Source organism: Lonchura striata, chromosome 6, assembly GCF_046129695.1.
Source record: "Lonchura striata isolate bLonStr1 chromosome 6, bLonStr1.mat, whole genome shotgun sequence".
Taxonomy (NCBI): Eukaryota; Metazoa; Chordata; class Aves; order Passeriformes; family Estrildidae; genus Lonchura; species Lonchura striata.
In genome coordinates, this window is record NC_134608.1 from 53,582,746 (window position 1) to 53,595,148 (window position 12,403).

The 12,403-nt window shown below is 46.1% G+C and overlaps 1 protein-coding gene across 5 annotated transcripts in view; it reads right to left on the minus strand.

Annotated features, from left to right (window-relative positions):
- DAGLA (diacylglycerol lipase alpha) overlaps positions 1 to 12,403 on the minus strand; it is a 56,575-nt gene that overhangs the window by 7,645 nt on the left and 36,527 nt on the right. For all 5 annotated transcript variants that reach the window (XM_077784322.1, XM_077784324.1, XM_077784323.1 and 2 more), the window contains 11 exons: positions 11,986 to 12,110; positions 10,900 to 11,056; positions 10,618 to 10,701; positions 10,421 to 10,498; positions 6,471 to 6,551; positions 5,045 to 5,187; positions 3,754 to 3,822; positions 2,774 to 2,846; positions 1,801 to 1,997; positions 877 to 1,006; positions 274 to 455 (listed from right to left, as the gene is read on the minus strand). In XM_077784322.1, coding sequence (XP_077640448.1) covers positions 274 to 455; positions 877 to 1,006; positions 1,801 to 1,997; positions 2,774 to 2,846; positions 3,754 to 3,822; positions 5,045 to 5,187; positions 6,471 to 6,551; positions 10,421 to 10,498; positions 10,618 to 10,701; positions 10,900 to 11,056; positions 11,986 to 12,110 — 1,319 coding nt within the window. The remainder of the gene's footprint in view (positions 1 to 273; positions 456 to 876; positions 1,007 to 1,800; positions 1,998 to 2,773; positions 2,847 to 3,753; positions 3,823 to 5,044; positions 5,188 to 6,470; positions 6,552 to 10,420; positions 10,499 to 10,617; positions 10,702 to 10,899; positions 11,057 to 11,985; positions 12,111 to 12,403) is intronic.

Sequence of the window (12,403 nt, forward strand, 5' to 3'; positions counted from 1 at the left end):
AATTTGGCTCCAAGTTTTACTTTGGGAAAACCCCATCTGTCTGCATTAGGAAAAAAAAGGGAAGTCTCTCCCATACCTTTTCCTGACCTTGCTGCAGTCAAATTCCTAAGCAACACAAGGGACTTTTCCCCCTGACATTCCTCAAGACATCCTGAAGCTTTAATTCCCACACAGGTCCATGGATCTGTCTTTCCCATAAACATGGATCACAATGCTCCAAGAGGAAGAGGACCCACACCTAGGGCCAATATTCCATATAAAATCTCTCCTTACTTGGTACTGCTGTTCCTTCTGTCCGCTGGGATGGCTCCAGTTCCGATCTGCACAGAGGGACAGCTGGGCAAGGGCTGGCTCTGGAATATCAGCTCTGGGGTGAGATCCACTTCCGTAGGACTCACCATCACTTTGGCTGCAGAAAGCAGAGCTGTTTTCCCCTTGTTGTAGTTCTCCAAGACCTGTCCAAGGAAAGCAGAGAAACAGCAGGGATTGACTGGAGGCTTTCAAACAGTGGAATTGGCCTCTTTCTTCCCAGAGCCTTCTGGAAGCACAGGGAGATAAAGGATTAGATGGATAAATCCTGACACATCCCTGGATGTCACCTGGGCTCCAGTTTAATGGCAGCTCCTGGAATGAACCATCACCACCCAACCTCACATTACTCTGATGTTAAATTTGGAAACAGGAGCTTCTGGGACTGTGTGAATTCCATTCCCAGACCTTATCACACTCCACTCCAATACTCTGTGCAAGACTGACCAAGAGCATCCCCTTTCCTCCTCTTCTCTGAAATAAACAGCCTGGTGTATTTAACCAGCAGCATTCCCAGGCTAAGCCTGCCTGTCCCGTGGTTTTTGGGATGACAGTTCCCTGCCTTACCTTGTTGAGCCCTTCCATGACCACGTAGGGCAGGTGTTCATGCAGCATGGCTGGGGAGATGATGACCTCGTTGAAGGCCTTGTTGTCCCCCCAGATGGCAAAGTAGGTGGGATCCTCCTGCTCACAGCAGCTGGAAAAGGGGTGCAGACAACAGGGAAAATGGGATGGAAGAGCAGGGCAGTGTTTTGGCATGAGTGCAGAGGGAGAAAAAGAGGAAGAACAGAGGGAGGAGCTGTTAAAATACATACTGCTCCAAAATCCTGCATTATTCAACAGGGACATGATTATCCATGGACTAATCATCATCTAAAGAAGAAAAGAACTTTGGACAAGGGCCTGGAATAATGGGAAAAGGAGGAGTAGCTTTAAGCTCAAAGAGGGTGGATTTAGGCGGGATATTGGGAAAAAATTCTTCCCTGTGAGGGGGCAGAGGCACTGGCACAGGTTGTCCAGAAAAGCTGCAGCTGCCCTATCCCTGGAAGTTTGCCAGGTCAGTTTGGATGGGCTTGGAGCAACCTGGGATGGTAGAAGCTGTCCCTGCCCATGACAGGGGCTGCAGCTGGATGATCCTTAAGTCCCTTCCAACCCAAACCATTACAGCATTCCATTTGCTGGTTTAGATTAGATATTGGAAGAAATGCTTCCCTGTAAGGGTGGTGAGACTGGAAAATTGAGTTGAATTTCCAAGGGAAGCTGTGGCTGCCCCATCCCTGGAAGTGTTCAAATCCAGGTTGGACTGGGCTTGAAGCAATCTGGTCTGGTAGAAGGCATCCCTGCCCATGACCTTCACAGTCCCTTCCAACCCAAACCATTCCATAACTCCACCCACACAGACACAACCACTGTCTCCATGAGACAGCGGGGAAGAAAACCCCCTTCTCCTTGTGTCAGGGAGAGTTTTCCACCAGGAATTCCAGGACTCACCAGCACTGCTCAGCAGGGTGGTTGTGCACCACGTGGATGATGCGGCCGGGGGGGTACAGAGGGGTGCTGGCACTCAGGGCGATGGTCAGGTCACTGGGATGCGTCCAGAGCCGGTTACTCGTCACTGAGTTCTCCTCTGGCTCCTCGGGAAGCTCGGATTTGGGAATGCACTTGGTAGCCCCCACAATGATCCGCCACTGTTCCCACAAAGAGAGAGAGGGAGGAGGAAGGATTTAAAGAGAGAAAAGCAAAAATAAGCAGAATTGCCTTGTAAGGCTTGAGAGGTTTAAAGAATTCTAGAGGCAGGACAGTCCCAGTTTTCTTTCACACAGGAGGGATTTGCCTAAGGAAGGAGTGTGAAACACCAACAGAGGTGTCCAGGAAAAACACAGTGACTCTGGGAATAAATAAGGAACAATACAAGGACAGGAAAAGAGGGAAGCTGGATACAGAAATGATCCAAATGTTTCTGAAAAGTTGATTTCCCTTTCCCAATTATATACCCTCTCCAGGTAAATTCCATCATGTATTCTCTCTAAAAATCTTATGTCTTTTTTCCATCTTGGTGCAATAGTAAGGACTGGGGAGGGACAACTTCCCACTTTTCCTATCTCCAAGACATGAGCAGACCATTTATCCCGGAACAGCATCATCCGAATGGTCCAACAAGCACAGCATCTGCACTTCCAGCCTGTTCCCAGTTTTAACTGGCCAGGAAAATCCACACTTGGAATACAGACTCCAAAAGAGGCTCAGACAGAAAATTTGCTGCTCGGTTATTTGGAATCTGTGATGGTGAAGTTTCAGCAAGTGAGCCAGAATGATCCCACTGAGCTCTCCAGATCTTTTCATCATTCCTCTGGTTCCCTAAATAATAATCCTGAAGAGACCTGGAAGAAACCCACCCTTCCTGCCCGTAAAATTTCCCATCCCTGCTCAGAGATGTTTTCAGGTGTTCGTTCTTCACTCTTACCTTTGGTTTGGTGCTTCTTTGGAGAACATCCAGAAGCTGCCGGCGAAATCCCTCCAGCTGAGAGAGCCCAATCCTGCAAGAGAGGAAGATGTGACCATGGAAAAGAGGAAGATGTGATTCTGGAAAAGCAGAAGTGAGTCTGGAAACAAAATTATGGATTATGGAAGAGGGGGAAATGTGTTCGTGACACCTGGGCAGAGAACAGGACAAGAAGGATATGGAACACAGTAAACAAGGCATTGTGTTTAAAAGGACACTGTAAGGATACAACATGGAGCAGATGGATTGAGGTGGGCTGTGGCATCACCCAGGACACGGGACCAGGAGTGAGAGGCCCCAGGGAATTACCAGGAAAATAACCAAGATAAGGTCAGTGAACAGGGAAGGAGAGAGGTGAAGATGAAGATGGCACAGAGCAGATAAGCTGGAAAAGTCCTGGAGCTGAATGACACCACTGAGCAGATGACGGGATGGACAGGATCCATCCAGGTAAATCCCAGGTTGCCTGGCTCTCGTTCTAAATCCCAGCTCAGCAAAACATATCCCAGGAGATGAGAAAGTTGAGGAATGCCAAGGCACAAGGAATGAGATGATTTGGAGATGAGGTGACATGGAACAGGGGTTTTGTGACAAACTGGTCCAAATGAAGCAGCACCACATCCAGGACAGGGCCAAGATAACACAGCAAATCAGGAAGGTGGCACACCTGATATTCTAGGTAGCACAAGGAGGGATTCCAGAGGTAGGACATTCCCCCTTTTCTTTCACACAGGATGGATTTGCCCATAAAAACCCCAACAAAGGTGTCCAGGAAAAACATAATGACACAGGGAGTCAGGAAGATAAACAGGGAACAATAAAAGGACAGAAAAATGAGGAAGCTGGAGACAAAAACGATCCAAGTGTTTTGGACAGGAAAGAGATGATTTGGGACAGAACAGCGGAGATTCATCAAGGAATTCAGACACTTCTCCACTTGCCTGGGCACCAGATCTTTGCCAAGCACCACTGCAGTCACAAACTCCTTGGAATACTCCATGGCATCCTCACTGGAAGAGAAACAGGAGCAAGAAGAAGCAAATAGCGTTTCACTCCCAGTTTGGTGTCAGGGAAATCAGGGACACAAACCCCAATCCAAGCTACTCCAGGCTTTGGGGACTTGTGCCTTGTGGAAGAAGAGCCTCATCTCCACATCCCATGGCCCAGTCATTTCCCTGCACATGACTCTGGATGTAGCTGGGAAAGGAAATACTTGAACTCAATGCCTCAGTCATTTTCCAATAGTTTGGGAAAGGTGGGACACCAAGGAAGAAGATATTTTGTGCTCCTGAGACTACAGTATAGGATGAAATATCCCAATATTTGGGGGAATTCAAACGGCAAATTTCTGCAGCAACCTGACTTCCAAGACAAGAAGAAAGAAATCGAGATTTCCACTCTGAGTTTCCTGGAGATATTCCCAACCAGTTACCACAGGCAGAGGCTGCCTCACTGACCTAGGGATGATCCTGGGTATGTCAGAAGCTACCAAGGGATCTAGAAGTGCAAGTTTGGAGCAGAAGGTTGTACAACTCTCATGAAATATTCTCCTCTGCAGCTCTGTGGCTGCAGAAGACCTGGGAATACTACAAGGAATGCCAGCATCCAAGTTCAGCAGCAGGATGGTTTAAAACCCTTGGCTGCTCAAGGAATATGAACTACCATGAGAAGCTTCTCATGATCCATAGCAAATTCCAAGGATCCCCATGGTGTCTGTCAGGACCAGGAAGACCTTCCCTCACTTCCCAGCAATCTAATGGGATGTTTTGTTTGGGAATGGCATGACTAGAAGGTCTGTTCCCATTTATAATGGGAGGGATTCACAATTAACCTCTCCCTGGTTTTGCCCCATGGCCAAGGGAGGGAAACCAGAACAATCCTTGTGAGCAATTTTAGGCTGCAGAATCACAGAAATCACATCCCAATTCCAATTTCTTTGGAAAAGGAGTTCAAACAACTGGATCAGCTTCTGCATTTGGTCAAGTATCTCTCTTATTTCCATCTACTCAGTGGGAGTGGGAGAGTAAGGAAATTGCACCCATTTCATATTAAAATTAGAGCCATGGATATTTCAGTTATAAACCAGAATATTTGGGAAAGCGGCCATCTGCCATCCTAACTTGAATACCAAACTATATCCCAGAGGAAACATTCAGCTTCTCCAGGCTGCCTTGTCCACTTCACTGCTCCCTAGAGCCTCACAAGCAGGATCCAGTGTATCCCAGCACCTACCTGAGCAGCCCACCTGGGGGGGAATAAGCAAAGCACTTCAGGGATGGATACTGGGGACGCAGCAGGAAGGACAGGATGGCAGCTGTGCCAGCTCCAAGGGAATGGCCAACCACAATCAGGCCGTAGTGTTTTGTTCCTCTTCCCTAAAAAACATGGAAACAACAAGGAATCGAAGTCAGGTTGGAAATCAAATTGAATTTATCCCCCAAATCTCTCCTTTTCTCCAGTTTTGGAGTCTGTTTCTATACATGAGCACTCCAGATTCCAGCTGAATGGCTCTTTGCTTGTTTTGAATCATGGAATCATCACAGAATACTGGAATGGTTTAGGCTGGAAAGGAAGGGAGAGATCATTCCATTCCACCCTCTGCCATGGGCAGGGACACCTTCCACTAGCCCAGGCTGCTCCAAGCCCCATCCAACCCATGCTGGAACACTTCCAGGGATGGGGCAGACACAGCTTTTCTGGGAAACCTGTGTCAGAGTCTCACTGGAAGCTGGAATTCATTCACTTCCTGAATTCTACATTTGGCCTACTGGGACTTTCCTGAAAAAAAGAAGGTGGGAAGAAAAAGGAAAAGCACACCAGCTGTTTGAATTATTTAGGATTTGATGGGAGCTTTTTGTCCCTCCTGATAACATTCAAGCCCACACAGAAAGTGTCTCTAAACCTCACTGGACACTTTTCTCTGGAATATCTGTCCTTGGTAACTGTCAGAAACTGGTCCTGGGCTGGTGGGACCTGGGATGGCACTTATGGACCTAAAGCCAGGAAATATTCCTCCTGAGTAACAGGAACAATTCCCATTTTCCCTTTCTAGGCAGAGAAGAATAAAGCTCCATCCCCAAAAGCTGGTTTATCTCTCCCTCCATCCACCAAATATCCCAAGGCAGCACTTCAGCAACGATTTCCAACATATAAACCAAGGGAAGCTGCTTCCCAACATCTCCCTTGAGTCCTGTGACATCTCCCTGCCACCAGGAATGTGCCCACAGGGACAGTCAGTACTGCATTCCAAAGAAAATCTCCATAAAAATGGGATTTTAGTTCCTGTTGATTTGGCTTTAATGCTCTCTGTCCTTCATTGCCACCATGTGGGACTTCCTGCCTCAGGAAAAGGAAAATAATCAGAAGCTCTGCACTACTGCTGCTTCTAAAATAAAAAAGCCTTGCAGGAAGTCTGGATGGGGTTTGGAGCAACCTGACCTTGTGAAATGTTCTCTGCCCATGACAGGGGGTGGAATGGGATGAGCTTTAAGGTCCCTTCCAACCCAAGCCTTTCCATGAAATGCGTAACTAGCTGGAAATCCAGGAATTAAAGGAAGAGCTGAGAAATGAATACAACAGACTCAGGGACACAGAAATCCCTTAAAACCCAGTTTTTAATGGATATCTCATCCTCTGTCCAGAGACAACTCATACTCACCAAATCCCGCCCAAAAGCTTGGGACAGCACCATCTCCTGCTCCAGCTTCTTCTTGATGTACTCAGCAGACAGCACCATTCCCTGTGGGAAGCAGGAAGACACAACAGCATGTAAATAGGATCTCAACATCCAGTACCCAGAAGGTGAGGAAGCTTTGGAATGTCCCACAGCATGGATCAGGATGGAGGGAGAATTGATTCCTCTGCATTTCCAAAGTTTTGGTGTTGAAGGAGTAAAGGCAGCTCTTAATTAAGGAACACTCCAAGGCTATTTCTGGACTTTTGGAGGGAAAACTACTCCAAATCCAATTACCTTAAACACAGGATTGTGGATTTGGTACTTCAGGCCAAGGGACGTGCAGCAGAACAGAGAAATAGACTTAGATATTCTAAATACTGGTGGTTTTACGGCCAAATTATCCTACTCCAGGTAAATCTGGGAAGGAGTTTCCCATTTTAATCTGGGAATAAAAGTGTGAATCATTCTAATAGAGATAATAATACAAACACCAAAGGGAAACGTGGCAGCACTAGGAATTAGTTCCTGTCTTCTCCAACCATCAATATTAAGGGAATTTGGCTGTCAGAGGGCACTCATCCCAAATTATTAAATGTTTTTATTCCCTAGAAGTCAATGAGTGCTGGAAGATGGGAAAGACCTTATCTGGGTCTAAACATTCCTTGTCTCTGGCTCAGGAGTGTTTCTCTATCTGTGTGGTGATTCCAAATGTAGTTGATACAATTCCAAGCGCAGTTATAAACAAGTAACTGGAATTTGGTTTGTTGCATAAATTCCTGATGATGCTACAGTTTAACTAAATGGGAAGTGAGCCTGAACTCCAAAAAATGGAGGGAAATGGGGAAAATCATGTCCTTGGCTGTTTTCCTTTAAATCCCTATCTTAAAATGGTCTAAGTACAATGGGAATGTTATCGGGGGCCCACTCTCCATCTCAGAAATATGAAAGGATTCCTGGCTCCACAAGCAAAGAAAAAATATATCAATAAGAATATATAAAACCTCAGTTATCCTGAAGGGCTGGATCAGGGGTTGGAGTTAAACACAGCAGGATAATGAGAGGGGAAAATCAGGGAAACATCAGGGAGAAATCAGAGGGAAATCAGAGGAAGAGCTGAGGGGGGAAATGGTGGATGGGAAACGAGAGGGCAGGAATTCGGCAGGAAAACTGGGCGGGAAAATCTAAATCTGGGATAAATCAGGAATAAATCAGGAATAACAGTGCTGACTGTCTTGCATCAATATCACCTCACCAAGCTTCCTGAGATCAAGTTGTATTCCATTCTTATGGAATTTCTTGGATCATTTCAAAGAGGGGAAGAAAGGCATAAAAGAAGCCAGTGAGGAAGAGAAAGCAAAGAACCATGGAATTTTCCAGGTCCTCAGTATCCAAAATGTCTTTGATCCCAATCTGGATACTGAGAAGGGAAGCAGGACAGTGGAGACCCCACTCCATGGAAATGAGATACATGGGATGCTGCCACTACCAAAAAGTGGTTGTGCTTTATCCCAGCTCCCAGCAGCTCCCCAGCTTCCAGAAGAATCTCCATTCCCAATCCTAATGAGAAGTGAGCAGCAGGCCACTGATTTGAATTCCCACTGTGAATTTGGGATTCTATTTTTAGAGAGCGTGACCCAAATCCACGGTGATGTCACTGATGGGATGTTAGTCAGCCTTTGGGACGTGTTTTTGGTAATTATATCCTAATGGAGACAGGGATTTTAATTACTATGGGATGATACTGCAAACTTCCATTTAGATTTTCCATTGGAAAAATTCCCTAAAATTCATGGAATCCTGGTTTGGGTTGAAAGGGACTTTAAGCATCATCCCATTCCATGGACGGGGACACATTCCATTAGCCCAGGTTGCTCCAAGCCCTATCTAAACTGGTCTTGGACACTTCCAGGGATGTAGCATCCATAAATTCTCTAGGAAACAAATCCAATTTCAAGTTAATAAAACTATTTGGGCTTAATTTTGCAAGTTCACATGTAAATAACCAAATGGATCAAGGATTTAGAGAAAGGGAATGGAAATATTCTGCATTGTTTTGCATCCCAAAGGCACGAAACTGTTCTGGGATATTTGAGATTTGGGGGAAAACCCTCAGAAGGGTCTATTTATGAGAGAAAAATGCTGGAAATTCTCATTACTGGGATCATGGCTGAACTTCCAGGACTTTCCAGCAGCTCCTTGTCCTCCTGCTTGGCTCAACACCAGGAAACAAAGCTCTATAACATCCTATTTTCACTAATTTTGTCCTGGGAGTTCAACAATTAAATCTGGATTCACCCCTTCGGCTGAGGATTATTTTTAAAATTAACTTTGTTATAAAATCAGTGGACTTTATTGCAAAAATAGTGAAGTTGAATTCTTTGAGTTATAATCCCCCCTTTTTTTTGGCATTCTAATCCCTAAATTTTAGTTCCAGCTCTCTTTTTTGACCCAGAATAGCTCAGAGGCCTGATAAATATTTTTTTAATTGTGACATTGGAGCTGTGGAGTGATAAAAAATTTCATGTAAACATCAAGACTTGGGATTTTAGGATGGCTGACGGACACCCCCGGGGATGGGTGGGACAGAATCAGTAGGAAAACACCCCAAATGAAACAAATCCTGGAAAAGCTCCTACGTAGCCAAGTCCTTGTTACCAAATTAAATGTGTAAGTGAGACACTGGATTTGTTTGGATATTAAACTTGACTCCTGGACATTAAAAATGCATTTAAAATTCCATTATCTCCTTTAGTTTTCCCTCAGGAATCAACAGCACATTATTGTCTGCAGATTAATATTGATAATAATTCCAGAGAAAGTGAATATTTCTCTCCTGGCAGCAATCCCAAAAAAGAAATAACACAAAGGACAAATAAAAGCTCTGTCTGGAACAAAGGGAATAAACTGATAATGTTACATGGAAGTTGCCAGTGGAAGAATATTTTCATATACAGATCAAAAGCAAAGCAGTTTCTGCAAGGATCTATTCCTGGATTTTCATTGAATCATGGAATTCTGGAGTGGTTTGGATTGGAAGGGACCTAAAAGCCCATGCCTGTCCCATGAGCAGGGACACCTTCCACCAATCCAGGTTGCTGCAAGAGCCATCCTCCAAGGTGTCCCAGTCCGTGGCAGGGATTGGAACAGGATCTATAAAGTCCCTTCCAGCCCAAACCATCCCAGGATTCCATGACTGTATTTCCTAAAGCAGAGGGAAGAGGTTTGGTATTCCAGCAGCACACCATGAGGCAAGCTGGAGTTCCCAACTCATGTCTTCCAAGGACTTCCAAGCTCCACATCCCACCTTCAGCAACACCTCATCCCCCCCAGCAGCACTTCCAGCAACTGCTCTGTTCCTTCCAACCTTCACTCTGGATTTCCCTTTCCCAACTTGGCACTGCAGCTTTGGAAGCTGCCAAATTCCTGATCATCTTAAAAACTCAGCACACTGTTTTTTTGCCAGACAGGGGCAAAGGTCAGCTCTGGAATAAATAGATTTAGCCAGCCCAGAGCTGCTTGCAGACACAGAGCACCCATCTAATTTCACGGATCCGAGTCCTGCCAGTATCCTTTGAGGACATTCCCATCACAGCAGAATTTTAAGCACATTCTCAGGCTTTGATTAAAAATTCCTTAAAGGTTGTTGGAAGAAAATGTCATTTGAGTGGTTCCAGGAATTTCATTGTGGGTCTCCACGATGCCTTTCTTAATTTGGAGTTCTCTAATTGTATGAAGTTTTTAATTACATGCCCAGTGATTTTAACTGCTCCCACTAATTATTTAACACCTCAAAGCCCTTTCTGTAACTTCTTTTTCAAGTAATTAAGACCATTCAGGGGTTTATAATTTAAAAGTGAAATAATTAAAAAAATCTACAGGGTTTTGTTTGGTTTTGAGTTGGTTTGGGATCGTTTTCCCTTTGCTTTCCCCACCTTGTGTCCCAGCCATGTTCCATGGTGCCCCTCAACTGGCAGGCGCTCCGCGTCCCCCGTCAGATCCGTCAGGGCATCCTGGAAGAAAAGCAGCCACCTTGCTTCAGGTGAGTCAAATCCAAGTCAGGATTCCAAACTGGAAAGGGCTCCAACTCTCTGGAATAGCCACCAAGGAGGCCACTGCATATCCCACTTACCTTTGGGGACAGAGTTCCCCGGATGCTAATGACCACCTTCTTCTTGTCGTGGTCCACAGCCACATAGAAAGGGGTTTCATAAACCTGGAAGAGATCGGGAGAGACATTCTTGTTGGATTATCCTCAGGTAAAAGGAGGCAGAGTGTGTGACAGGATTTGTGTCCAAATGACAGAATTTTTTGATGGAAATGGAAGAGAAAAAGGCTTAATTTCCCTTCTTTATCCCACTACAGCCAGAAGAGGGTAAATCCCCTTGGGAAGAGGGTCAGGGACTGTCCTTACAGCATCGTGGCAGGAAGTGTAGACGATGTCCACAGAGGTCATGTTCTCGTCCAGGAAGTGGCGCCGGATGGCGATGGCGTTGCAGCCACAGCAATTGTCCTCCTCGATGGTGACACCGGGAGCGTAGCGTGGGCGCGACGGGCACAGGCAGCAACATCTGCGGGGAGGAAGCACGGCTTTGAGGGAAAAAGGCTGGATTTAGACTGGTATTCCTAGAGGAAAGGAAAAGGCGGACCCTCCAAACCTTATCCCTACGGCAGCGAGTGCCAAGTGAAAGATAAAACCATGAAACAGCCTCAAAATCCGGGATCAGGTGCAGTTTTCCTTTTGAGCACCAGAGAGAGCTACAAGGCAGCCAGTCCCCAAGGAAGCCAAGGATGGTGGGGTGGGATGGCTCCTCAAAGGATACTATCCTTGGAAGCACAGTTTTCCAGTGCTTCAGCGTGGAAAAGCCAACAATGACCGAGCTCCAGGTTTATTTATAGGAAAAAAATGGGTTTAGGATCATCCCAAAATAAAAAGAGAAGTGCGGGTTGATTTTCCTTCTTTCTCTCTCACAAATAAAAGTACTCCCAAGGAATCACATTCCTCCCAATAGCCAAGAAAGTGCCAAAAGCTCATCCCCAGATTGAATCCAGTGAGAGAATTCTGGCAGCTGGTAACAAACCCTTGCACCGGGGCAAAAATTCTGAGCTGGAAAAATCCAATTAATCTGAGGGAGCACAGCCCAAGCCAGGCAAATCTTGGAGGTCTTTCAATCAGGACCCAAATGTCAACTCCCCGATTTTTGAGCTCCAAGAAGCTCTTTTTGGACTTGGTGTTGTGCCAGGTGAGTTGCCTCCGCTGGCTGTTCCATGCTCCAGAGAAGATGGAGCAGAGGACAGGCTGGTTTAGGAACTGGAAGGAATTCAGAAAGCCTTTAGAATATGAAGCCCAGAGAGATTGAAAGAAAAAAAACACAAGGAGAAAAAGGCAGAAAAGAAATCAAGAAGGGAGGAAGCACCAAATAAACGTGGGGAAAAACAAAGGGTGTTCCTAAATATGGGAAAACCAAGCAGGAAGAAAGGGATGAGGGTGGGCACTCACGAGCAGGATCTGGCCAGGCGGCAGAGTCCACATGTGGGCTTCCTCATGAGGTAAATGGGCCATCCATAGGCAGCCAAGGCAAAGAGCATGTAGTAACACACCTCCCGGTACCGCTGCATCTCTTGCTGGAAGACACGGAACCCCCTGAGCCTGGAATCTCTTGGAATTCCCCCCCCCCATTCCCTTTTTCCATAGTTAGGCACGTGCCGAGCGCCAGCCCCCTCTCCCAGCTGCGCTGCGGTGACTGAGGAGAGCGAGGTGGGGATGCCAGGCAAGAGCCACCCCCTCCCAAAGATTTCTCTGCCTGATTTCCTGAGGAATTCTCTGGCTGTCCCACCACGCTGCCAAGGAAGCTGCTTCCTGCAGATTTGGAAATGAGCTCCCTAAATATCCCCTTTCCAGCAGGCCAGAGAATGCC